This window comes from Mesoplodon densirostris, chromosome 15 (assembly GCF_025265405.1).
Source record: "Mesoplodon densirostris isolate mMesDen1 chromosome 15, mMesDen1 primary haplotype, whole genome shotgun sequence".
NCBI lineage: Eukaryota > Metazoa > Chordata > Mammalia > Artiodactyla > Ziphiidae > Mesoplodon > Mesoplodon densirostris.
The window spans coordinates 50,296,342-50,322,052 of NC_082675.1; the positions used below are offsets into that span (position 1 = coordinate 50,296,342).

The window sequence follows — 25,711 nt, forward strand, 5'->3', positions numbered from 1 at the left end:
TATAAAATCTATACCATGAATATTTCTCCTCTGAAAGGCACCACATTGCATACTAAGAATTGAAGAGATTAAAAATGTACTTTTCTAAATCTGATTTCCAGATACTAAGGTAATCAGTGTTTTCTGTGAGATTTACAAAAGGGTCCTTGGGTTTGGAGGATCTGAGGGATTGGCCTTTATCAGTGACAATTTGGTTTTTGTTTATTATCTCAAGGGGACCCAATGGCACAGCACAGGGTCCATGACATAATAAGCATTCAGAAAAGATTTCATTAAATAGTTAATTCAGGGTAGATGGGGGTAAATATCCAATAAGAGTTTAATTTTGTTTTAGTATGACTTTTAACAAATAAACATACACCCAAGCTATAATTGTTCATTCATTTGACATTTCCCTACCTGGTAACCTATGTCAAAGACCGAGAGATGCCCTTTTTCTAGCGTTCCACAAGACTGGCAAATGTGATTAGCTCAGTGAATTGCATGCTGTTTCTGATGACAACTGCTTCTTTCTTAGACAGCGCAAGGATGAGCTGGAACAGAGAATGTCTGCTCTCCAGGAGAGCCGGAGAGAGCTAATGGTCCAGTTAGAAGGTCTCATGAAGCTACTAAAGGTAAGATGTTTCAAATAAATGTTTCCTAGACCTACAACTATGGCATTTGTAAAAAATAATTTCTAATTAAAAAAATAAAAGAAATTTGCACATAATGTGCAATGGTTTTTTCAATTACTATATGTGATTTCCTCCAAAATGTGGTTTCAAACTCAGTTTTAGTACCTTTTCTTAGGCACATCAAATGGTAGCAGTCAATTATAGGGCTCATTCTTATCCATTTCCTGGAACCAGACTACTGAGGACCTTCATGGCACAACTTATTTCCAGTTGGCTCATTTACAGTTCCTTTTGTCCTTGGAAGTAATAAAACTGAATTTATTTAGAAATATTTTACATTTCATAGCCTTCAGAAATTCTGACTAATCTAAACAGAAGCTAATATCTAATTCAGAAAATGAAGATACAGCCATTAAATAATTTTGGTGATTATAGTTTTATTAAGAGGAGTAACTTTGTTAATTTCAGTAAATGTTGTCAAATCTGTGTGGCTTTAGCAGCAAGTCACATAACTTCTCTGGGTTTCAAATGCAAATTGTAAATGGGAATATCTCCTTAACTTTTCTGCAGGTAGAGCATTTAATAAGATGATCTATAGAAGTCCTCTGCAGAGTGTTATAATAATAATTCTCATTGGGAAGTGGCATTCTTTCTTTCATAAATCTTATTCCCTTCTTCAGTATGCACTAAATTGCATTTCAACCCAAAAGTAGACTAATTGTGGCCTCATGTCCATGATTGCCCCAGCAGAGGTTTCAGTGCTCTGTTGTCATCCTGCCTAATGTAAATAAGCATGAACCAGTATGGACTGGAACTGTGACATGCCAAAGGCAGGAACTAAAACTTCTGATAAAAAGACATAAGCAAAGTCTCTGGGACAACTCACTTGTGAGACAAGATGTCCTGCCTTTCAGTCCTTGGATCTCCCACATCCCTGACACCCCATCATTTATTGTTTCTGTATTGTTTTCTTTCTTTCTTTCTTTCCCTTCCTTTCCTTCCCTTTCCTTTTCTTACTTTCCTTTCTCTCTCCCTTCCTTCCTTTCTTTATTTATTTTTTAATTAAAAAAAATTAAATAGTTAACAAATATTTGTTGGAACCTACTGTGTCCCAGGCACTGATGTAAGTGTAACAATTTTCTTTCATTTTCTTTATTCTTTTATATTCCTTAGTCGACTTTTCCTGCTATCAGTGTCAGGAATGCTTTATCTTTACTAAACAAAATTTACTTTTCATTGTATTAGACATATAAAGTGCAGAATTCAGTTTTTGTTGTACTATCTATGTTTAGACAGGACTAGATAACTAATAACCTCTTGCTGTTTCTGCCCTATTATCTCATTTGATGATATAAAAAAGCTCTTTCTGGTTTTTGTTTTTCCAAATCTACCAAATGAAGTGGGCCCATCCCATCTTTCCCTTCACTGAACGACAGAAACCTGAAAACAACCCCCTGGTTCTACTTCTGTAGCTTCTGTCACTGTAGCAATGGGATAGGAGTCCATTTACCACCAGCTATCTTGGCATCAACATAGCCTAATTAACCATAGTCTATGGTATCAGGATATACCAATAGCAGGATAGAGAGAGAAATCATGTTGAAGGATGGTTGGATGCATGGAGGAAAGAGATGGGTCTGTAGTCTCAAATATCTAAATAGACTTGGAACTAAAGTCACCAGGAGAAGAGGCTTGACCTGCCATCAAAGCCACATTGAGGTTTCCCCCACCTTCATTCCTTCACACTGTATACCTGCTCTTATTGGAACCCTGGGTAATCTAACTATTATTGATTCGATCTTTCTGTAGGAAGAAGAATTGAAGCAGGGAGTAAGTTATGTCCCCTACTGCAGGTCTTAACTAACAGTGGAGGGGCCTGCCGTCCTGCCGTTTTTCTCATTGCTTTCGCCTCTAATGTATGTTCATGCTTCAGTTTGGAAAGAGAAAAAATATATATACTAATTTGCTTCCTTTTCAATGTAGTGCTTGATTGGAGACATATAAAATTTAGCATTTTTTATAACTATTACTACCGTCAACATCAAAAGAAGAGCTATTATGTCCTTTAGAACAGGGAACACGCTTTAACTCGTTGGAAACTTTTTAGATCTCCAGGGGTCTAAGTTTCAAACCAGTCTCATGCTCTTCTGGCTTGTTGATCAGACCCTTCTCTTCATAGAAAGACACTCACCACAATCACTAACATTACACTAGGTAGAATCCACAGCACTCAGAAGCTAACCTCAACATCCTCTCATGCTGTGAATATTCAGTTCAGTTTCCATTTTACTGAAAAGATGTGGAACTTCTTTTTGTAAAAACCAGCCAATTACATCTCCTTTCATTGCATAATGTTTAAGCCCTGCTCCCCACTGCTCACCGTTATGTGCTCAGTCTAATAAGAGAAAGACTGTACTCCATAACTGTTCACTTCCCAAACCAGAATCCCTACCATTGGTTGACAGTCATCTCCAAAGAATAGGTAACTTTCAGCCTTTCTTGTACCACCAAGCACCTTTCTGCCGTGGGAGTTCACAAGGTGTTACATACATCTTCCCTGGAAATAGGAGCCTTGTGACTGTCTAACTGTAGCCTGAACTGAAGCCCCCTGTCTGGCCATGTAGCCAGATGCAGAAGCCAGCAGAGGGAGCAGCGTACTCAAAATACAATAATAATAAAACAAAAGCAAAATAAAAGCAGCTTTCATTTCAAGTGCATGTACCAAGCTGTGTATAACAATATATCCCACTTACTGGTCTTATCAAAAAGTTTTATGTTATTTCCATGAATCCATTAGAACCACAGCCTATCTGATTTCAACGTACCTTTTCATTCTTCTGTATTCTCTTTCCTATTATTCACTGTGCGTGTTTGTGTATAACATAAAATGTTTGCAAAATGCTGGACACATTTTTACCCTTCATTCCCAAGGTCTGTAAAAAAGGAAAGTGTAAAACAAATCTGTAATGTCAGACAATAAAGACAATGTATTACATTATTTGTATTTTGTGAAAAAAATTACTTCACTAAACTGAAGTCAAATTTTAATGAGAGACAGTCCCCCTGGGTAAAAGACACACATTTGCTGCCTGTATTATTACCCATAAATGCATACATGGGGTATTGCTATTGTACGTACAACACACTTAGATCATGGTAATGAAAAATGCCATCTCATGGTGCTTCTCTGCAAACAGCCTCTTTTCTTTCTTGTCTCTTACTCAGTGTGTGCATAGAAAAAGGAAATAAGGCTCACATATAACCTTCCTTCTCCTAGTGGAGAGAGTAGGCAACCATCCTGCAGCCAGTCAACCCTGCTTTAGCCATTTCCCTCGGGGACCCTCTCTCTACCATTTCCAAGGCAGCACATTCTTGAAAGGCTCAGTGGACCAGGAAGTTTATAAACAGATGAACGCATAGAGCCAAACCATGGCAGCGCCCATAAGAGCATCACTGCCTTCTTTCCCTCCAGCTCCTCCCCACTGGGCCCTCAACAGCTGCGGCATCTTTGAAAGTCAGCCAGCAGTGGGTACCACTGCCTAGGTACTTAAGGACCATTATTGGCAACACCCAGATGTCAGCAATGCATTGTCTGGGTGGGGAGAGTGTTTGCGGGTCTTACTCATTTCTTTGCTTACATAGTCAAGCCTCTTTTCAAAAAGGACCCAAGGCAGCTTACAACTAGAGACATAAACAGTGACTTCATAAAATGGAAATAGAAAAATCGAAAACTAAAGAAGATGCAAATATGCTAATCATAAGGGACAAGGGTGTCACTATGAGCTTTCTAGCTGTGAGGCAAAAAAAAGGAAAACATAATTGGTGGTTTTATCAGAACAGAAATGCCAGTTCTCAAGGGACCAAAATTTCTGTTGGCATAAAATATAAAATGAAGTTTTCACTCAGAGCTTTATAGAAGTAGTGAATAATAAAACAGACACACGCAGTAGATTTCGTGTGGCTGATTCTTATACTGACCTTCAGTGAAAATTAAAGACAGAACCCCATATGTCCCAATCCTGCAGAGGCAGTTCTACAAGGAAATAAACAAATGCCATCCAAATTTATAGACTTCTCATGGTATAACATGATCTAAGGAGAGAATTTAGAAGTTTTAGTCCGGCATCTGCTTCTAAATTCTGTTTTTATTTATGAGCCTTTCCCCTTTGGCGACATTCTCTTTGTAAAATCAGATTTAAGACACCACACACAACAAATTGTGCTTGATTTAATAACCTCTACTTGCTTTATCATAAGTCTGTGTGGTTCAATGTATTTTATTATACTGGTATATATAGTTCCTACTTATGCTGTTTCTTGTTAGAAGTAATGCATGAATTTATTCCCCTTGAGGAGAGAACATGACTTTTTTTTTAAAATGGTGCCTGTAATATAATATGATGATTATGGTATCATAAGCAATAAATTTTTTTTACAAACTTGAATCGAAATTATCCTACCCTCTTTCTTCTTTGTGTATTTGTAAGATTTATTGAAGGAACCATAAAAAGAACACTCATAAAAAGTTTAATAACAAAGGCGGCTGGGATATAATAACAGTGACAGCATGTTCCGGAGTTTCTGGTATCCTTCCAGGGCCAAATACAATGACCTGGTCTAAAACCAAGTATCCTTTCTGACCTTGAGTTCAGAAGGTAGGGTCTCAATAATAATTTTCTAAGAAACATTACTGGAGCTAGACCTGAGTTATGGTGGTCCCAGCTCCTCACTTACAACTATAAGATCTTGAATAAGTCAATTAACTTCCTAGCAATTTATTTCAAACATACTGATAATACATGGCTCACAGGGCTGTTGTATAGACTTTAAAAGATAACAAATGTGGAACCACTTTGTGAAATACTATATGCAAGTCAGATATAAGCATAAATGTAAGTATATATGTATACATATACACAGGAGAATGTATAAACTTTTCTAATTTAACCCACATTTTACATGCATGCGCACATACACACACTCGTTTCTCTTCCTTACATTAACTTGTTAGTTAATTGTCTCAATCAAGGGAAGAAAGTCACACATCATTTCAAATTCCATCTCCTGCACCCATTCTCTTCTCTATTTACTACTGGATGGCCCATTTAACTTGGAAAATCATAGTCATTCAGGTTTCTACTTCTTCCAAATATATTATGGAACATGAACAGGCCAGCAATGGCAGATTTTAACAGTTTAGGTTCACCTTCCATTATTTCTCCTGCTCATCCTCTCTTATGGGTATTCTATGGAGTAGTGAAGCGATCAAAAATAAGGGGACGTGGGGATCATTCACATCATAAATAATCAACTGCAATATTAGGACTAACATCTGTGTTCAAAAACATACCTTCCCAGCCTCTGTCTCTCTTTCTCTTTCTCTCTCTCTCTCATACTTCTTTTAAATTAGGAGTTGTTTAATTAATTCTAGAAAAGTAAAAATTGCTTCTGTGCTTAAAAGCCTTAGAAAATGACGCTTGAGTTCACGATAAAGACTAAGCCCCTTTTATGACACTGGAGGCCCCCAAACCTGGCTCCACCCCTTCTCAGCCTCATCCCACTCCACTCCCCACAGAGAACCTGCTGCATCAACCCCACTGGCCTTCCCAGTGTGTCTTCAGTACCCCTCACACTCCCCATGCCTTGCCCTTGATACTCCAAGCCCTGGAATGCTCTTCTCTCCCCACCCAGTACTTGCTCTTTTCTGCCTGGAAATTTCTGCCATAAGACCCAAGGCAAATGGTGCCTCCTGTCTGACTAATCAGAATTAGTCACCTCATCTGTATCCCCACAAGAAGCCCTATGATGATAGTCAGTCAGTGTGTACTGGAAGAAAGGATGAAAAGAGGGTTGAATGTAGCTAAACAGGCTGCTACGTAAAACCAGGCCTGACTACACTGCATTCTCCCCCAAACCTGAGAGGCTGACTTTCGGGGAGTGGGGTACCTGGGTGGGGGAGGGTCCATAGTACCACCTCCTCCTGTCTCATGGTCATCTGCTCTGCCATTTCTCCAGACAGTGCTGGTTCCACAATTAGACATTTGGCACTTTTCTTGAAGCATCCCTCCTTTCTGGTGCTGAGTGGAAACCCAAATACTTCCTGGAAAAATATCAGAAAATTTATGGATCTTGTCAGACTTTTTAAAAATTGATACAACAGCAGGTTGAGTGGACTCAGAGAATGGAGGGTAGAAATGAATTTTTCATTTATTCTCTAGGAAGAGAACAATTTTAAATTTGCCAAGTATGATGTATGTTTTCCTTCTTCCATAAATCACCTCTCTTCTCGGGAATTTGAGATCTATATATTGATCTTCATGGACCATTGTCCCTTAAGTCTTTGCTCCATTAATCACCGGATAATTTCCAGGAAAGGATGTTCACAGAGATTATTCATTCTAACTCTTCTAAAGTTGTTAGCCGACAACCATGCTTCATGACCAGACCAGAGGCCACCATTCTCTAGGGCCACAGCTGTGAAAATGAAACTCTGTGACATCTTCGCTAATCTACCCCAAAGCCAAGGGGCAACTGCCGTTCCCTAGTGGTCCTGCAAGAACAGCAGAAAGGAAGAACAGAGATGGTGTTCCCAGCAATAAGTCTACTATGCATCAAACTGACCAGTGTCCTGACAAAAGGTGATGGGGCCCTGATCACCCAGGGAGCCAGGGTTCTACCCCCAAGTCTGGGTAAAGACTAGTCATGACTGGGGAGTTACAAGTTGTAGGAAAGATGCAGTGAATCTTTACTTCAGCGTAGAATCTTCCACCTAAATTCTTCATATAATCAGACTGCTTGAAATTGCACCAGTTGGAGATTCATTTAGGAGATGGTAGCTATTAGCCATTCACACATTGGTGTAATTTAGACTCCATCAATTGTTTTTCCCTTAACATGTAACCACAGTCCATTATTTTTCTCTTAACACAAGACCACTGATGGGAGTTTTGAAGCCAGGAAACAGGCAGAAAGGAGTTGGAAAAGTTGCCTTTGGAGACAAGGTGTTAAGCAAGAAGAGGTGGGGCTGGTGTGGCACCCAAAGGGGAGGGGGGAACCCCACAAGCACCCTATGCTGCAGAGCCTGGTGGCACAGGTATGAGCAGGGCTGGCGTATACTACAGCCCCAGCACAGCCATCAGATATTGAAAAGCAGGCCCACAGCCCCATATCTGAAATCACTGGGTCCAGAGATGCTCCAGAACTCAGAATCTTTGAGGTTTTAGAAATGCAGTACAGTGCAGACATAAGTAGCCTCACATTAATTATGAAACAACATGTGTTGCCCATTGGATTTCACATTTGCAGATAAGAGACTGTGGACCTGTATTTCTGTACTGGCTGATAACCAGCCTGAAGGCTCTTGCTCCACCCTGGGCACTCACGCTGCTCTCCATGACCCAGTAACTAGAAGGTACTGCCTGGCCCAGCAGAAAGCCCTAGGCCACTGCTCCACCACCACTCCCTAGTGAGTCTGTGTCCTATGCCTTATGAGTCTTCAGGTTGTTAGTGAAAGTATGTTATGAAACATAGATGGAAATACGTGATGGTTGGTCACAGTGCCAACAATTCTGAGGAGCAGCTGTGGTGCCCTGGGAAAGCCCTGGCCTTGTAGCCTAAAATCTGGGGATCCATTTTATCTCTGTCCTTCACTAGTTCAGAGATCTTGGGTAATTATCACCTCTGATCCTAGCTTCCTAACCTGGAAAATGAGAGCAATAATACCTCGTATGGTTGTTGAGAGGATTAAGTGAAGTAGATGGAATTAAAATGCTTTCTAGACTGCCAATTGCTATTCAGATATAAGCTACTATCATTCCTAGCACTGATTAGTGGGAGAATAAAACAAAACTAGGTATGTAAATGTGCTTTAGAGACTGTAGATTACATACAAAAATGGAGTTTTATCATTATTGTGAATCTCCTATCGCAGAAGAGGATCTGGCTTCCAGGGTTGAGAAGGTAAGCCACCCTGTGTAGCCAAGAGGAGCCTTCTTCCTTCAACCCCTCTGTCCAACTTCCCATCATCACCAGTCCCTCCTCCCAGCTGCACCTGGTTCCTTGGTAAAAAGATCAGATGAGAAAGGGCAAAGAGCTCTGCTGAGGACCCTGTCTTGAAAAGGATGTGCAGGACGGGTTGCCAGAGAGAGGTACTTGATCTCAGGGTACCTAACCAACACCTGTCTCCTTTGAAGGATCCGTCACCAGCCATAGCCCATCCAGGTCCCCCCACCCCAAGGCAGGCAGACCACCTGGGCTCAGGCCCCAGCTCGGACACTCTAGCTCCATCTCCTGGGCAATTCTTTTCACCTCTCTGAGCATTGTGGTCCATAACCATACATTTAGCATAATGGGACCTACTTCAATGGGTCAGGGAGAGAAACCCATGAGGATGTACATGAGAACCTTGTGCACATGGCAAAGCACGACTCAAACATGAAGTCACTTATTGATGTGGGAAGCAAGGAAATGCCCAGGTACCTCAGAAGCAGAGGTTTCATGGTAATGACATTGAGCTGCCCAAGTTTGCTAGGGGAAACCAGACCCATCCTGGAGCAGGCTGGGGCAAGGGGCTGCAAAGCATCACAAGCAGGCAAACTTCTCTTCCTTGGGCCCGACAGGCCACTCCAAGGTACTGTTGTGAGTGAGAGTGGAATCCTCAGCGCCTCGAGCATCACATGAGTTATTTTCTGTTTTGCTTCATTTTTAATTCGGGATTTTTCTCAATTTATAGATTTGACTTTTATGTGTGATGCTGAGCCCTGGAAAGCTAACAGCATGGCATTTTACAGGATTGATGTTGTGTGTTTTAACTGCAAGCAGCTGAACCCACAGCAAAGACCTAAATCGAATATTCCAGAGCACGGCTCTGGTGGTGCATGTCTGGGGTTTGAATGAGGTGATGATGAATCTCTGGGCCTTGCTGTGGAAGAGTCCTCACTCTCCCTGGCCAGACCCAGTGGACTGGAGTGGAATTTATGTGAATACCTAATCTGTTGTATATGCACTTCTTACATTTTCTTATTCGTGCTGACTTTACTTCCTTTGTAAACTAATTATTAAAACAGAAAATGTTTCCAAGAGACCTCATTGTAGAACCAAGGCTGTGAAATTCAAGGTTTGACAGCCTCAGAATTATTTCATGCCAAGGGCTGGAATGAGGAGATAAATGGCTTTGAAGTTGTTTTCTCCTTTTTTCTTTACTCATTTTAAAATCCCACTGTTCTTGCCTTTTTCATAGGCGAAGAGGACAATTCCTACAGGAAACATTACCCAAAAATTAGAAACCAGGATTTCTTTTTTCTCTTCCCCATTTGAATCCCTGAATCACAGAGCAATTCGACAAAGACAACTTTTACTGTAAAACAGGGATTAAACAATTTACACTTCATCTGATTCTTTATTTGAGACTTAACATATGCAATATGGCATGACATGATTGAAACTATAAACTATCCTCTACAGATGATGCCAGGACAAGACGGGTTGAAAGTTTAGGAAGAATGTAAACCACATCCATCCCAAACAGTTTCCAAGTTTATATTTAAAATGTGCTCCTAATGTCTTTTTATTCTATATAGAGCTTCCTTCAAGGAGAACATAAATACACCTTGTAATTACCACTGCTTAACAGTAGCTTCATTACATGGGCAAACATCTATATTACAGAACAATGAATGCAGTACTAATATTCTTAGCTTTCAGTTTGTAACCAAAACTTCAGATCATGTACAGTAAGGTCCTAAATTATCTGCACCTGCAACTCAGGTTGAGAATTACCATCTTAATTACCTAGGATTTTCACCTACTTTGGAATTTCATTGTCACTGTCTTTAACATTTGACTGAGGCACTGGGAAGGGCATTTGGCATCTTCTTGCGAAAACAATTAATGACTTGCATTGTCTCTCCAGACCCAGGGGGCAGGCTCTCCCCGCTCCTCCCCCAGCCACACCATCAGCAGGCCCATCCCCATGCCTGTCCGGTCAGCTTCCGCCTGCTCCACCCCGACCCACACGCCTCAGGACTCTCTCACAGGGGTAGGGGGAGACGTACAGGAGGCGTTTGCACAAAGTAAGTGGCTTTATTTGTGTGTGTGTGTTCTGCTTTTCTGTTGCAAAGAAGTCACCAAGGACTGCATGATCTAGAGTTATCAGAGCCTCACCGTGGATGTTCTAGGGTATTCCACGGTTTGTGTCAGAGCCGGGCCTGCAAGACATTTTAGAAACTCCCTACACTGTTCTTCCCTTCACCATCTTATCTTCTTTTGGCTTCTCTTGCCCTACCCTGTTTTTTTATGAGCCTTTGCTCATTAAGGGAAGGGAAATCCTTTCAGCAATATTCCAGGAAATTTTATAAATGTAATCCATTTTAAAATTCCGAAAGATATTTCCTCCTTTCTTCTCTTTACATTAAAGCAAACTCAAGATTGAGAGTAAACAATCCCAGCTCTTTAGCACTGAGGCTACCAAGAAGGATGCTTAGTCATTTTCCAGATGGCTTAAAGAGTTGAATCATTGCCTCTGTGTTATGGGGCTGCGAGGCTAGCCCTCCATAGTCAATAGAAGAGGACAAAGAGGGATGTGAGATGACAAACAGCAACAAACAGCATTCTCCCACCGCTGCCTCTTCTGCTTATGTACTGTGGAGTGTCAGGGTGGGAGTGGGGTCCCAAAGTAAGTGATCTTATTCATTTGGAAATATTTTAACACTTTATAAAACTTTTTCTTGTCATCACTTTTTAAATTTGTAGAAAATTAGAAAAAAATAAATCCTCCTGCCGACCCTCAGCCTGCCAATCTCATTCCTAGAAGTAAACACTATTAACAGCTTGGCCCTTCTCAACGTTTCACTTATATATAAATATCTATGTTTAAGTGTGCTTTTATGGACATAGACTCTTCTTTTTTCACACAAATTCAATCATGAATTGCATTTTGGTCTGCAATTTGCATCTCCCTTAAATTAGCGGTATATTGTGGATATCCTCCCAGGTCCTCACATGTAGATCTAAGGAAAAGAGCGACATATCGGACTACTAGTTTTAAGACAAAAAGAAACATAAACACTTAAAAGACAAAAGAATAGACTTGAGGAAACATTTCCAGCATATGTAGCAATCAAGTTTCATAATTTCAGTTATACTTTAAAGCACACACAGCTCAGTCAGAAAAAGACACTCCTAAAACAAAAATAGGTGAAGGATAGGAACCAACAGAAAAACAAATAGCCAATAAAGATGTCCAATCTCACAAATAGTTGTAGAAATAAAAATTTTAATCAAAATCACCTTTTGCCTAGCAGATTCAAAAAAAATTGTTTAACATCAATAATATCCAGGGAGACTGAGGAAAAAGATGCTCTCATCTGCTGTTTATAGGGGATAAAAGCTTACATTTTGAAGGGAGAGCATGATGTACTTTCTGTTCTGAGGGAAAAAGGAAGATCCATTACAGGGCGTTTTCTCCTGAAAAATAAAATGATTAAAGTTGTACAAGTATAATTTAAGTTATGCAAAATAATTTCCTTTTTTTAATTTTTAGAGGGAAAAGTGTCCTTTCCCTAAATCTTAAAGAAATTTACAGTATATTAAATCAATTTGAGTTTCCTGTAATAATTATTGTTTTATCTAACTACTTTGATTTCTTAAATTTACATGTGTTTATTATTTTACTTATTTAGTTTTACTTACTAAGAAATCACAATGAAATGTGACCTATCTAAGCAGCCCCAGCTCATCCTGCATAAATTCATCTGTAAGTCAGGTGTTTGGAATCTTAAGTCTTTTTTCCAAAGACATTATGAATTTGGCCCTCTGCTCTACATCCACCTTGCCCCACTCCCAGTCCAGCCCACAAATACCCTTTTAACCCTTAGTGGGATGGAAGCCTCATAATAATCTTCCTCTACCATAGAGAAACATGGTCTAAGTTCCAGTTCAGGGTACCAGGCATACATCTTCTGCCCACGTCTTGGCAGCAGGAGCAAGGATCCTCACTCCTTTTCCAAACTCTAGGGACATACAGTGCACAGGGTTCCCACTCCCAAGGGGTACCTGAAATGATAGGGGGAGCTCGGGGAGCCCTGATGGGAGACAGAGGCTATGGTGGTGGAGATCAGGATCTGATGTGCTCAGCCACAAGGTAAGGGCTGAAACAGTAGCAGCTGCTGGGAAGGCACAGCTCTCGTGGCAAAACCAGACTTTTCATCTGTGAGGTGATTCTGAAGAAGGATGACCACACATGCTGGCTTACCTGGGATCATCCCAGTTTGTGCCAGGTCACCCAGTCTTGTTATTAATACCACCCCTTTCTCTTGTAAAATTGTCCCAATTTGGACAATAAAGTATATGAATCCCCATCAGTTGCCATGTCTTCTTATATCAAAGGCCACTGGCCTAAGCACAATGTATTTTTTTCAGGAAATGAACCAAAGTCTTAGACGTCTTCTTGCTTTAGGATATCAATGGAAATGATAAACAGCATAAAAATTGGGGGAAAAGGAAAGCTTTGATTTTTTTTCATTATCATTCTTTCTTAAGGTTCAAGAAGAAATTTAAGGAATGACTTACTAGTAGCAGCGGATTCGATCACTAACACCATGTCCTCTCTCGTGAAAGAGTTGAATTCCGGTGAGTCCCTGGTCCCCTCTCATTTGTCTTCTCATTGCAGAAGGACCCATAACTTCTGTTAGAGAGCTGCTCATTGTCAAGTATAAAAAGATTTTTTAAAGGTCTGTGTGATAGTTTGTTGGGATATTAGATTTTTTTTAGTACCGTTTATACTTTGCTAATGAGAAGATCATGAATACATGCTCAATGCACAAAGTTTGAAAAATGCAGAAAAGAATAAATATTAAAATTGACTTGTAAATACAGAATCCCAAGTTAGCCACTGTTAAATATATCATGACCCAAAGTGACATGATGCTAAAGTTATTTTATAGGGTCAAATGTCTTATTTACTAATTTAGACTTGTTCATTTGGAATGCATGGCTATTTGAAAGGAGCAAAACTGAAATTTACCTTTGCAATATCACTAAAGAAAGATCTGCAAAGAAAATAAATAGCATAAAATTGCAGCACTCTTCATCCTAATACTACTACACAGAGTTTTAAAAACTTTAACAGCGTGAATATGCAAATAAATATCTTATCAGTTACTAATACATCTCGTCTATTCCTTAAAGCCCTCCTAGCAAGATATCTGTTTGAAAGGACTGTGGTCATATAATTGAGATTACAACAACTATAAGAAAGAAAACTTTAATGTTAAAAAAAACCTGGATTTGGGCTTCCCTGGTGGCGCAGTGGTTGAGAGTCCGCCTGCCGATGCAGGGGACGTGGGTTCTTGCCCGGGTCTGTCTGGGAATATCCCACATGCCGCGGAGCGGCTGGGCCCGTGAGCCATGGCCGCTGAACCTGCGCGTCCGGAGCCTGTGTGCCGCAATGGGAGAGGCCACAACAGTGAGAGGCGTATCGCAAAAAAGAAAAAAAAAATCTGGATTTAAATTTCATAAAACCTCTATAATTAGAATTAATGAAAATTGTTGCTATTATTTTAGATTAAGATTACCAAATAGGATAAAAATGACAGTAGTTAATACATCATGATTAATGGCATGTAATCACTGCTTTAGCAAATGATGACTAAAAATGTTATTCTCACTGTAGGCGTTTCAAGGACTATTAGTTTATACTCTTATAATTTTTTGAAATATTAAGTGAATGTAATATTTTAGGTCTGTGTTTCCTAAATTAAAGTAATATTAAGCAAAAGTAACAACAGTTTTAATAAAGACTTTTATAGAGGGAGAAAACAGATGGCTTCAAGAATTAAGTCAGTTATTAAGACAAAGATTCCTTATAATATTGAGATAAAAAGACAATACTGTATACTAACTGATTTTGTGGTAATTCATGTCAGTATCAATTCTCATTTTGAGAAAAAACGAACACATACTTGACTTAGTACAATAACTGGTCAGTGTTTTAATCAGCATAGGTTGGTTAATGTTAAGCCTAGCCCTTTATTTGCCGATCAATCATAAAAAAATCTAGGTCATTCTTCACTTCTTCAATTGTACCTAATAGAGGCGGGGAGTGAAACTGAGAGTAACGTGGATTCTGAATTTGCACGGACTCAGTTTGAAGATCTGGTCCCATCACCAACCTCTGAAAAGGCTTTTCTAGCGCAAATCCATGCCCGAAAACCCGGGTACCTTCACAGTGGAGCTACCCCAAGTGCCATGCGTGGCGACGTGTAAGTATCTTCTGCTTGGGGGTATTTTCTCAGTAACAGAACACTCTGCAGGGAGCATAGGAAAATAAAAACATGGTTGCTTACGTCTTTATTTTGGAAAGGAATGATTCAGTTTCCTTTTCTGCCAGAAAAGGTAGAAGGGTGCTACATTTCAATTTGTCGTTGTGACTTTTCCCCCTAACAATTTCCAGAGTATCAGTAACAAAAACCAACCAGTACTTATTGAGAGCCTGGCTTGCCCAAGGCACTGTGCTAATTGGATACAAAATAGTGTCAAAAATCTCTCCCACCCTCCCAGGACTCATAGACTAGTTCAGGAGATAAATCATCCTATCTCCTGAATTTACTAGATTTGCTCTTAAAGGACCTAGTGATACTAGAGAGGTCTCTGTTCAAAGTGGGTATAAACAGCATCATATATGCACTTGTGATTAAAATAACTAAATGTACAAAGTCTCATTATAAAGAAGTCCAATTCGCTTGAATTATTGAATATGTATAAACCTGACCTTCAAAAGACATTTTGCAAAGATTTTTCACCCAGTTAGTCTTCTGTAGCTTGACAGGAGCTAGTAGAATCACTCACGTAGCCACTAGAATTTCTGTGACGTTGGATCAGCTCAAAGCAGTCAGGCAGAGAAAACCAAAGCTGAGAAACAAAGGCAAAAAGCTAGGACAGACCTGCAGAGCCCAGCTTGGAGGGAAAAGGGTAAAATGAAGGAAATGAAGTAAGCGGAGTACTGAGAAATGTGGGCAGGGGCTCACCCAAATTCTGGAAAAGAGAATTGCTGAACAGTTCAAAAAAAACTACAGAAGGGTGATGGTGCTTAATGTGAGAAGAACTGCAGATGAGTCTATAAAAATAAACTGTCTGTTTTAAAGACCCAGAGAAGAAACTAACCAGAGGCCTTTCTGGTGTTTTGGCTCTCCATCCAAGCAGTGAGTAAAAGGCCAGTAATAATGGGGAATTATAAATAGACATGGTTTGAAAGCCAGCTGTGAAAAGGCAGAGCATAAGATCAAAACAAAACAGTTATAATTTTACGTAGCAGGAAGCTGCTGCTTTTAACTTCAGTTTGCTTTCTTGTTCTTTCCTCTATAATTTAGAATTATTTGATTTATTTGTTATTCAAACTGGTGAATTAATTATCAGTTTAGTCTGATAAATACAAATCCACTTGATTTTTTTATAATTAAGCATTTACATGGTGGTTACCTAAAATTTTCTTGATCCAATCCTAAGGTCCAAAACTGTAACTAAGGCCACTCCATCTGCTGTCCCTGGTACACTGGTGGCAGGACCAGCTACAAACATGGCTGTGGGGCTTGGGAAGGAAAAGTTCATAGAGGCCTCGCAGACCTATTTAGGCTGACCCCAAACCTCTAAAAATAACGAGGACATGTCGTACAGATATAAATAAACATGAATATTGGCATTTAAGTTCCAACCCAGAAACTTCTACTTGACCACTCTTTTCATTTTAGGGGATATTTTAATATCTGTACTATCTAAACATGTACTGTGTTTTAGCCTGAGAATATTTTAGTCATATAATTTAGGTTGTGAATTTATGTTCAGTCCCAGGAACAGCTTTATATATACTGGGATGAATAGATGGAGAGAGTCACACATTTAGTGAATGACATCATTCTTATCTATTTATTTCATAGTGGAATTGGACAATTTAAATGGATTTCTTAAGTTCAGAGCTAGTATAAATTTTGAAGATCAAGAGCTATGGGTTAGAGTATTAGTCTTCCTGACATCGATTAGCTGATCGATGAGAGTGACTTGACTCTACCACAGGAATAAAGCACATGGGTGCACGTGCCTATGTACATGCATAACACAAAGAGGGTTAAATTATGAACAAATGTCCTAATCATTATTTTGCTAGAGGGCTTACTTCCCTTATAGAAAGCGTTCTTGGATTCCATTTTTTTTAAGCCCCCAAATTGGAAAAATTATGTCCTCTCAAAGGATAAGCCTACCCTTTTTAGGAATGACAGACATTTAAAGGTCAGCTCATTCCTGTTAACCCTAGGAAAACATAGAGGACAGTGATCACCAGATTGCCATAGAAAATTTGTCTGTGAGAACACCTTGATCATATATTTCTCCAAACTTCCAAAGCTTTTTAAAAGTTTTTTTCATTATGTCAAAGAAGAGACAGAATTGAAGTGAATTGAAGCAAAGAAGTGAATTAAAGGACTAAATAAATGTGTGTCCAGAACTACAGCTAGCACAGGAATTCCACTCATACTCTCCTTTAAGATTTGCTCTGAAACTCCCACTGTGGTTGATTCCCAGGGTTACAGAAGATGGGGACCCATATGTGCGGCCAGAGGATGAGAACTATGAAGATGACTCTGTCCGGCAGCTGGAGAATGAGCTGAAGATGGAGGAATACCTGAAACAGAAGCTACAGGACGAAGCCTACCAGGTACCAAGAACTGGCCTACATCCTTTACCACTCCTGCCCCAGCCCCTCAGTAGCTGGGTCTTTTCCATTACTCCAAAATTCGGTGGCTTCTCCTTCCTTCCACACTCCATTTCTGGAATATTCTGACTGAACTCCTTAGTCCATGAATTCTAGACAGGAAAAATGTTAAATACTTCTTATAGCTGTCACTCACCATGAATTCATATGAATTCTGAGTTGGAAAGTAAAAGAGGCCTTCCACATTAGTGGAAACATGGTGACTAACAGTCCATGATCCTCCAAAATCATTAGGAAAATGCTTTTTAAGAAAAGATACAGTCGGCCCTCCATATCCACAGATTCAGAATCTGTGGATACTGAGGTTCAACTCTAAGGGACTTGAGAATCTGTGGATGTTGGTATCTGCTGTGTGGGGATGTCCTGAAACTAATCCCCCATGGATACTGTAGGATGACTGTCAGGGAACAAGGCTCAAGGAAATTGACTAAACATAAATATACCTCCTCCCTTGAATCATTTGTCCTCAGCTTCCCTCACTGCCTGCCTTATATCAAATGTCAAGAAGAGAAAGAGTGACAAACCTCACCAAGAAATGTTAGGGGAACTGTAGGCCCACATTCAGCAGGGTGTGGTTGGGCAGATTGTCATATGTACTGGAGCATATTAATCCATCTGAGAAGTCACTGGACATAACACATGCAATTGGAAATAAGTGTGATTAGCCACTCATCCTTAAGGGGATGCATTTTCCCCATGGAGATTGTTCTACTGCCATGTTTGTTTTTCTTGTATGTTTCCCTTCTCTGTGTCTTGTTGGGGTTCTGGGAGTTCAGGGATATTTGGCTCGTTGAGACCTGCTGTGTCCCAGACCCCGGGGGTTATTTTATCATGTCAGGCTTTCTGTCTGATGGCCAGACAAGCTTTTTCCACTGTCTTAGATTGGCAGTAGCCCTCTCTTTCTCTATTAGTGAAGGAAAGAGAAGCAGAGAGAATAAATTATCTTCTCCTTCTCATATATTTATAGATTGTTTGGAAATATCTTCCCAAGAAGAATAGAGCAAGAGGGAAGCCCACCAACCCCATCTTGACAATATAACACAGAAGCTTTGCCTCTCTGGAATGTTCCATTAGCCTTTTCAGTTTAACAGCCACATTTCAGAAGCAACTACAATGTAGGCCTAGATAAACAAAACAAACAGTTACCAGATACGTAAAGCCGTACTTTACCGCTACAGAAACAAAGTTGCCTTGAGTGCAGACCATGGAGGACGTTCTTGCTTTGTGACTTCTATGGCCTATCCGTGGAAGGAAGTTAGTCTGGATGAAGCTCCAAGGTGTCTGTGGGAACTCTGAGGGATAGCATTCCTACTCGTATCTCATTTGGCTCTGCTGCATAGAAGGAGAGAGAAAGGTGGTGAAATAATCAATATTCTTGTTCATGCTGTTAGAGGTGCCTGTTAGACCTCCCTATTTGAGCCCATATCAGTTTCTGGATTTTGGTGACCACAGTAAATGAAATTCTAGATTATGTTTTAAAAGAGAGTCATTTCATATAAGATATTAGATTTTTATTTATTTTAATGACTTAGGACTTTAACCTGATATGACCAAAATGAAGGGAAATTCTATTAATAGCATCAGCTCCAATTGGAGTTCGTGCCATCTCTGGTAGATGTTAAGCTCCTTCTCTCTCTCCTTTCCTTTCCACACCCAGTGACTTCAAGTGAAAGACAAAGAAAAGGGCTGAGAGATAATAGGCCTGTGTGTCCCCACTCAAGATATATGCCCTGGAGAAGGTCGAAGTGGTTTTCCTTGACTGCTCTATGAGCGTATGGTTATTGGATGGGCCAGAAAGTTACTTTCATTCCTTGGACTGTCTCTCTCTTTCTTTCTCTCTCTCTGTCTTTCTGCATGGCTTCCAACCAAATAATTCACCAGCTTGACTACATCACAGACATGACATGTCACCTTTCTTGTTTGTGTCCTTTGTCACCCACAGGTCAGCTTGCAAGGTTGAATGCAATATCCTTTTATCACTCTCCTCTCAAGTAAGTATCCTCTTATTTAGGAGGAAACATGGCCACTGTACACTGGATTCTGATAACTTGTAACCTATATTCACAATCACTCTCTCTTAGGTTTTCTCTATGATAAAATATCCTCCTTCCCCGTCTATGAAGCATTTCATTATAATCCAGTGGAGATTTGTCAGGCAACCTTGGGAGTTGACTTTTTACTCTATTAATTAGGAAAGTTGGCACAGAAATTTCAATAATACCAAAGATGCCCCAGAAATTCATAGCTGTGAAGCCATAACACTGATCCATAACTGCATCCAAGTTTTCAGCCTCTCTAGCACTTGAGAGAGAAAAGTCCAGGCTTGCTCAGCACTTGCAGAGATGAGTCAGCTCCTTAGTCCTGCTGTATTCAGGGCCCAAAAGATCAAAGTGTGTACCTTAACTAGTGAAAGCAAAAGCATGTGTTATTAAAGAAAACAAAAAAAGCAACAACAGAGAGGAAAGCTTCTACAGCCTTATGGTTTTAGAACAGCTGATTCAAATCCATTGTGGAATTCAGCAAGATATAATTTAATTTCAGATATCATTTCTGTGGCATGTGGTCCCCCAGCTTTAAGGATCTACCTAAATACATGGGAAATCCTCAGTAATTTTTTTAATGTAAAGAGAATAGCCCTCGATTGGCAGGATCACTTCACTATAGTAGTCTGAAGCTTAGGCCCTGGACTCGAATAGACTGATTTCAAATATGAGTTCCATCAAATCTTAGCAGCATAATCTTTGACAAACTACTAGACTTCTCTGAGCCTCTGTTCCCTCTGTACAACATATATCACAATACCTACCTCATGGAGGAGTTGTACTCACTGAGATATAGCTTTTAAAGAGCTTAACATAGTGGCAGACGCACTATCATTTTATTCTGAGCACACACATACATGCCTAGCACTATGCTCAGTGCTTTACAAGCAGTTCAGTCCCTGGGAGTGACTATAATTATTATGTGAGTGTATGAGAGACCCCGGGACTCAGAACTAGCTTGCTTGCTCTAATTGTGTAAATACGGCTGGGACTCAGCTTCGTACAATGATTTGATATACCTTCAGCTACACTGTCCCATGAGACTTAATGGCTTCTCTGGCTCCAGCCAATGGCCATTTAGATGTCCCACTTCAAACCTAATACACCTCTTACGGTCATCTGGATGCACGGTCCCAGGGACTTGTATCCACTTTAGTTCTACTGTCTTTTCCCACCCATGGAATAGTGCAGTTGATAGGAAACTCGACTCTGGCTGCTAAATTGCAAAAGCGATATATATCTCCTAAATGACATATCAATTAGTAAAGAATACATTCTAGTTCAAGCACTACTGACCTCCTGTCTTGGTCCTCAGGTTAAGATTAAGCAAGTAAAAATTGAAGTGTAATTGATATTATGAAATATATTTTTTGAGCTGTGAGGCCCTCTTGGTATAAAAGGGAGGATCTTATTGAGTGCGTTTTAGTCTGCCTCCCTTGGATTTGAGAATGCTACCCCACATGTTCTCCTGATTCATGATGACTGCAGTGAAAAATTCCCAGGAGCTGTTTCTGAAAATATTCAGTCCAGTTATAACAAATCTAGTCCCAAAGGAGAAAGCCTTTTCCTTTCATAGCATTTTCTTTCTCTGAGCTCCAGCAATTTGATCATTTTTGTTCTGCACATTATTTAAACATCAGTAGGTAGTTCTTAGAAAAATATACTTTTCTAAAAGCCTAATGAAATGCCCTTGACATAAACCCAGATAAAAAGTGGTATTTGGTTCTTGTCCATAAACGCCAGAGATTTCAGTACTCTGAAAGTTCTTGGGCCCTTTTTAAATCTTCTGTTGCCAGTTTGGCAGTGAATAGTTAAAACAGTTGTGGCCTCTGCTGCTTACTGCATCCTTACCTACCTAGCTGGCATCCCACAGAACTCTAAATATAAACCAGCCTGTCACTAAATCAGCAAATCAGACAAAATTCATTTAAGACTGGGTAGAACACTGTAGGAACTAGTAGCTTTTCATCTTTGCACCTAGTTTTACCCTACTGTAATTTTTCTTGGTGTAGCCAAGAAATAACAGCTGAAATTGTAGAACAATTCATCTGTTGAAATCTATTTGTTTGGACTTTCTGGCTACACTACAAGACCAGAAATTATCCCAAAGTATATGCATCTCTTCTGCAAGGGTCCTAAAGCCGATTTCAGCAGCTCAGAGTCAATTAGGCATCCACCAGGCAGAGCCTTACATGACTAAAGGGCAAAAAGTGAAACACCAGAGACATGGAAGACCCATCCTCTGCCCAAGAAGAGCCTTAGGCCTCTCTGAAGATAAATAGGCACTCACCAATACACTAACAAGAGTGAATAGAGTGAAACCTGACTTATTGCTTTTCAACTAGCCACATTAGAAGAAACAGTACACAGAAAGGTTAGCACTCAATTAGAGTCCACAAAAATCCCATTCTAGCCCATTCGGATCTTGGGTTGGTCCCTTTTCCGTCCTTCTGGCCACATGGTACTCTGCGTGCCTTGACCAGCCACATCCTAACTTCAGAAATTGGAGGGTTGGAAGAACAAAGTGGATTTTTTTTTTTAATTAGCATGGCATTCTGATGGTGAGTCAGTGCTCTCATCTCCTTGTCCAAAGGACAGCACAAATATTTCTGTTTACGTTGCTTTAACCCTCCAAACGCCTCAGGTACCCACTAGGCAAGAGACTCAGCATGGAGGATTCTTGTCCTCTCTTCTTTCAGAAGGTGCGGTAGCCCACAGTGTCCCAGGACGTTCATTCCTGATTGTCAGAGGAAGAAAGTAGAGGGTGTGTGTGTGTGTGTGTGTGTGTGTGTGTGTGTGTTGGGGGGGAAGGGGTGATGCTAAGCTTCATAACCCTAATTTAGAGAGCAGTTACCATCTTTAAAAAAAATTACACATTGCTTATTCCCAGGCAAGCTATAGTCAGACAGATGAAAGTAACATGAGAACTGGTGATGGACAGAGCTGCACCCACCCCTACAGAGGAGAAGACGGCAGCCTGGCAGCAGCCTCACCTCACAGAAGAGAGGACCCACTACACGCAGCAGCTCCCGACAGACCCCTGCCCCTAAAGACGTGTTCTGCTGGCTATAGCGCAGCTAACTTTTTGTTCTCAGATTTGTAGTTCATAGATGTGTGTTTTGAGAAGGAAAAAAAAAAAAAAGACTTCTGTTCAAAGCTAACTTATCAGCTACATCTTCTGTAACATGTCTCATGCCTCAAAATGAAAACACAGGCTGAAATCCTGCGCTGCTGTTACTCACAACGGCAGTATTAACAAGCATCTTAAACCTTTGCACATGATATTGACCCTGGTCAGTTTACAACGATAATATTAATACTGTTTATAGCTAGGAGTTTGATTTCTGAATTCTCTGAGATTTTAGAAAAACAATTGATTACATACACTGTACATTTTTTTTTTTCCACAGCCTTTGGAGAAAAACAACCACTTGCAATTACTCACTAAGCCCGAAGGATTTGGTTCCTGAGGGTACAGACTCAGAGCCCTAAAGCCAAGAAGGGCCCTTGGCCTGCATGGTCTGCACTTGTCTCCAAGTCTCTTGAGAGCAGAGGCTTGAACCAAACACACCAGGAGAATCCAGTCTTTGGGGCTTCTTTGCATCTTGGGGTTGTTTTCTTTCAAGATACTCTAACCAGTCAGCCATAGAGTTTAGTGTAAATATTTTTTTCCAAATAGAGATCATATTCCCCCCCCCAAAAAAAAACAGGCAACATTCAAATTATATAGAATCTAGTTTTTAAAATCAGCACAGATCTTCTTAAAAACTGTGAACTCTGTTTTGAAATACTCATTACTAAAGCTGTTTATAAACCACAGGTGCCATAAGATACCCCCAATGGGCTCAAGTTATCTCTGCTCTTCCACGGGCTGGTTCCTCTCGGTTTAGCTTTAGGGAGCATGTTTCTAACAGCACCGCTCATCCGCAAGTTCCTCTATCAGGTCGTTTGGACGCCTTTCAGCTTTAAATGTACAGGCTTAAAGTGCGCTTGCAAACGTTCGCCCTCCTTTTCTTTCTGAATGTGTATTGCCTTAGCTGGCTACCTGGTGTTCTGCATGCAGCCTCCTCTGGTCACGTGAGAGGAAACAGGCTCTTCTAAGTGGAGTTGGGATTTTGCACTCCGTGAAAAGCTAATGTGCAAAAGAACTGACAAGGAAGGGAGAATGAATGTCTCTGTCGATGGTCCTTTCTGAGGTCCCTCTTTGGGGAGCGCTAAAGACCTCCCTTAGAGATTCTGGGGACATGAAAAAATAATCTACTCGTTTCAAGATTTGATGAAATAAACATCCTACAACATAGTAGCTACATTATCCTTAAATTGGCAGCTTCCCTGGATTCCTGTTTCTCCTTTAAGAGAAAGAAGAGAACATCATTTTCGAACAGTGGTTCTCACAGTGTGGTCCCTGGACCAGCGGCGTCAGTATCACCTGGGAATTTATTAGAAATGCAGATTCTTAGGCCCTAACCCAGGCCTAAGGAATCAGACATTCTGGGGCTGGGGCCCAGCAATCTGTGTTTGAATAAACCCTCCAGGTGATTCTGATGCACGCCGAAGTTGGAGAACCACTGCTTTAGAATAAAGTTGTGTAATAAAATCTCTGAAAAGGCCTTATTCAGAATAAGCAAGAAAGATTCTGAGTCAAGCCTCAAAGCTTCAGCTATTCGGTTTTGCTTCCAGGGCTGGCAAAAACCTGCCACCTCCCAGAGTCCGTAGTTGGTGGGTGCCCAGCTGAGAAGAGACATCCTGACATCTTCCAGCTTCCTCGCCAGAGAGCTCTAAGATGTTCATGTCTCTGCACTGGGTCAGAAACCACCTCCTTGGCTGCCCTGTGGAACAAAATCGCTTGCCTTGGGGATAGTAAAGCTCTTGGTTGGCTTTAGCAAGGAGCCCAGTCTGCCCACTGATGCACTTAATCGTATTTCCCTCGGGAGAACCAGCCTGACAAATGTCCCTGAGAACAGGCTGACACCAAAGGGACACAACCGCACAGTTCTCAGATTTCTTTGCACAGATGGGTTTTATTGCGGATTTTGTTGGATATCCTAATGTTCATCTCTCTTCCACTGCCCATCCTCTGTGAACCCGTGCCTCTCTAGATGGAGCAGGTGGCCACTGGTGCCTCATACTCAGTTCTTAAAACCACTACATCCCAGCTACCTACATGGCTGTCAGCTCTCAATCATAGCCGGGCAGTTCCTGAACTCAGAACCCTGACCCTGCAGGTGGCATTCAGCCACCAACTGGACCGAGCTGACAGATGTTGTCATTTTGTGTTTCTCCATCAAAACGTTTGTCTAAGGTTTGAACTGTTCTGCCAATAACCTTCCCCCGTCATAGCATTCATTGCCAACTCCATCACACGGTTGTCGAAACCATCGTACAAAGCCATTGCAAGGACTCTGGAAACTGCTGCCAATGACCAATTCCTGACTAACCAGCCACCTTTTCTTTCTCTTAGCTCCACGTCAGCAATGAGACCAGACTCAAGCACCCCTGTCCTGTAACCGAGACAAAATGGCGTGTGTTGTTCTGGGTTTTTGTGGTTTGCGGTGGGTTTCTTTCCTTGGCTCTCCAAATCTACTTTTGGGGCCTGTTCTAAGTGCAAACCCAGCAGGTGCCACCTGTCCTGTCCATTAGATCCAATTCCGTCTGGCGGGGGTTGTTTCTTTCTTGTTCCACGATGAATTGCACATCCACCTCCATTAGAGATGTTGGCCTATTAACGAGCACTGGTCTAACACAGCCAACCCTCCCCCACGGGGCCATGTAATGGAGGGAGGGAGGAGGGTGAAATCTACTGTAGGGGATTCAGGAATCAGTTGTGGTTGGTCAGGACGGAAGTTGGGGTAAATTTGGTTGGTCAGAGGGAGATGTGCTGGAGATGGTGAAAAATGGATTCTCGAGTGATCTACTATAAGGCAGGGAAGGTTCATTTGTAAGTAGTAATGTGAACTGAACTACATAAGAGTTTGGCCTTTGTTGTGATATACTATGTATTTTCTTATATGCATGAGCCAGACTGTTGCATCATAATTTAGCACTGACATCTGCTTTTATTTTGATCATCTTTGTCCACCCTTATTAGTTCTTGGCTGTTAACTGTAGGTAGACGTTGTAAATCCGGCAGCCTTTGGTTGCTGCAATCACCTTGGTTCAATTCCGCTCAAGGAGCCACAAACAAGAACTCCACCGTGTCCTCAGAAGAAAGGGCATTTTTACCTTTGAACCAAAAAGAGGGGGGAACAAATCAGAAGTATCACATCCTGAGGCTAATTAACTATAAGACATTTTTA

At 40.7% G+C, this 25,711-nt stretch overlaps 1 protein-coding gene across 1 annotated transcript in view; it reads left to right on the forward strand.

Moving 5' to 3' along the window:
- Window positions 1-19,333, forward strand: part of DTNA (dystrobrevin alpha) — a 209,294-nt gene extending 189,961 nt beyond the window's left edge. The window contains exons 17-22 of the mRNA XM_060119629.1: window positions 518-614; window positions 10,525-10,684; window positions 13,152-13,241; window positions 14,704-14,872; window positions 17,184-17,316; window positions 19,316-19,333. Of these exons, the coding sequence (XP_059975612.1) occupies window positions 518-614; window positions 10,525-10,684; window positions 13,152-13,241; window positions 14,704-14,872; window positions 17,184-17,316; window positions 19,316-19,333 (667 nt within the window). The remainder of the gene's footprint in view (window positions 1-517; window positions 615-10,524; window positions 10,685-13,151; window positions 13,242-14,703; window positions 14,873-17,183; window positions 17,317-19,315) is intronic.
- The last annotated feature ends 6,378 nt before the right edge of the window (window positions 19,334-25,711 follow it).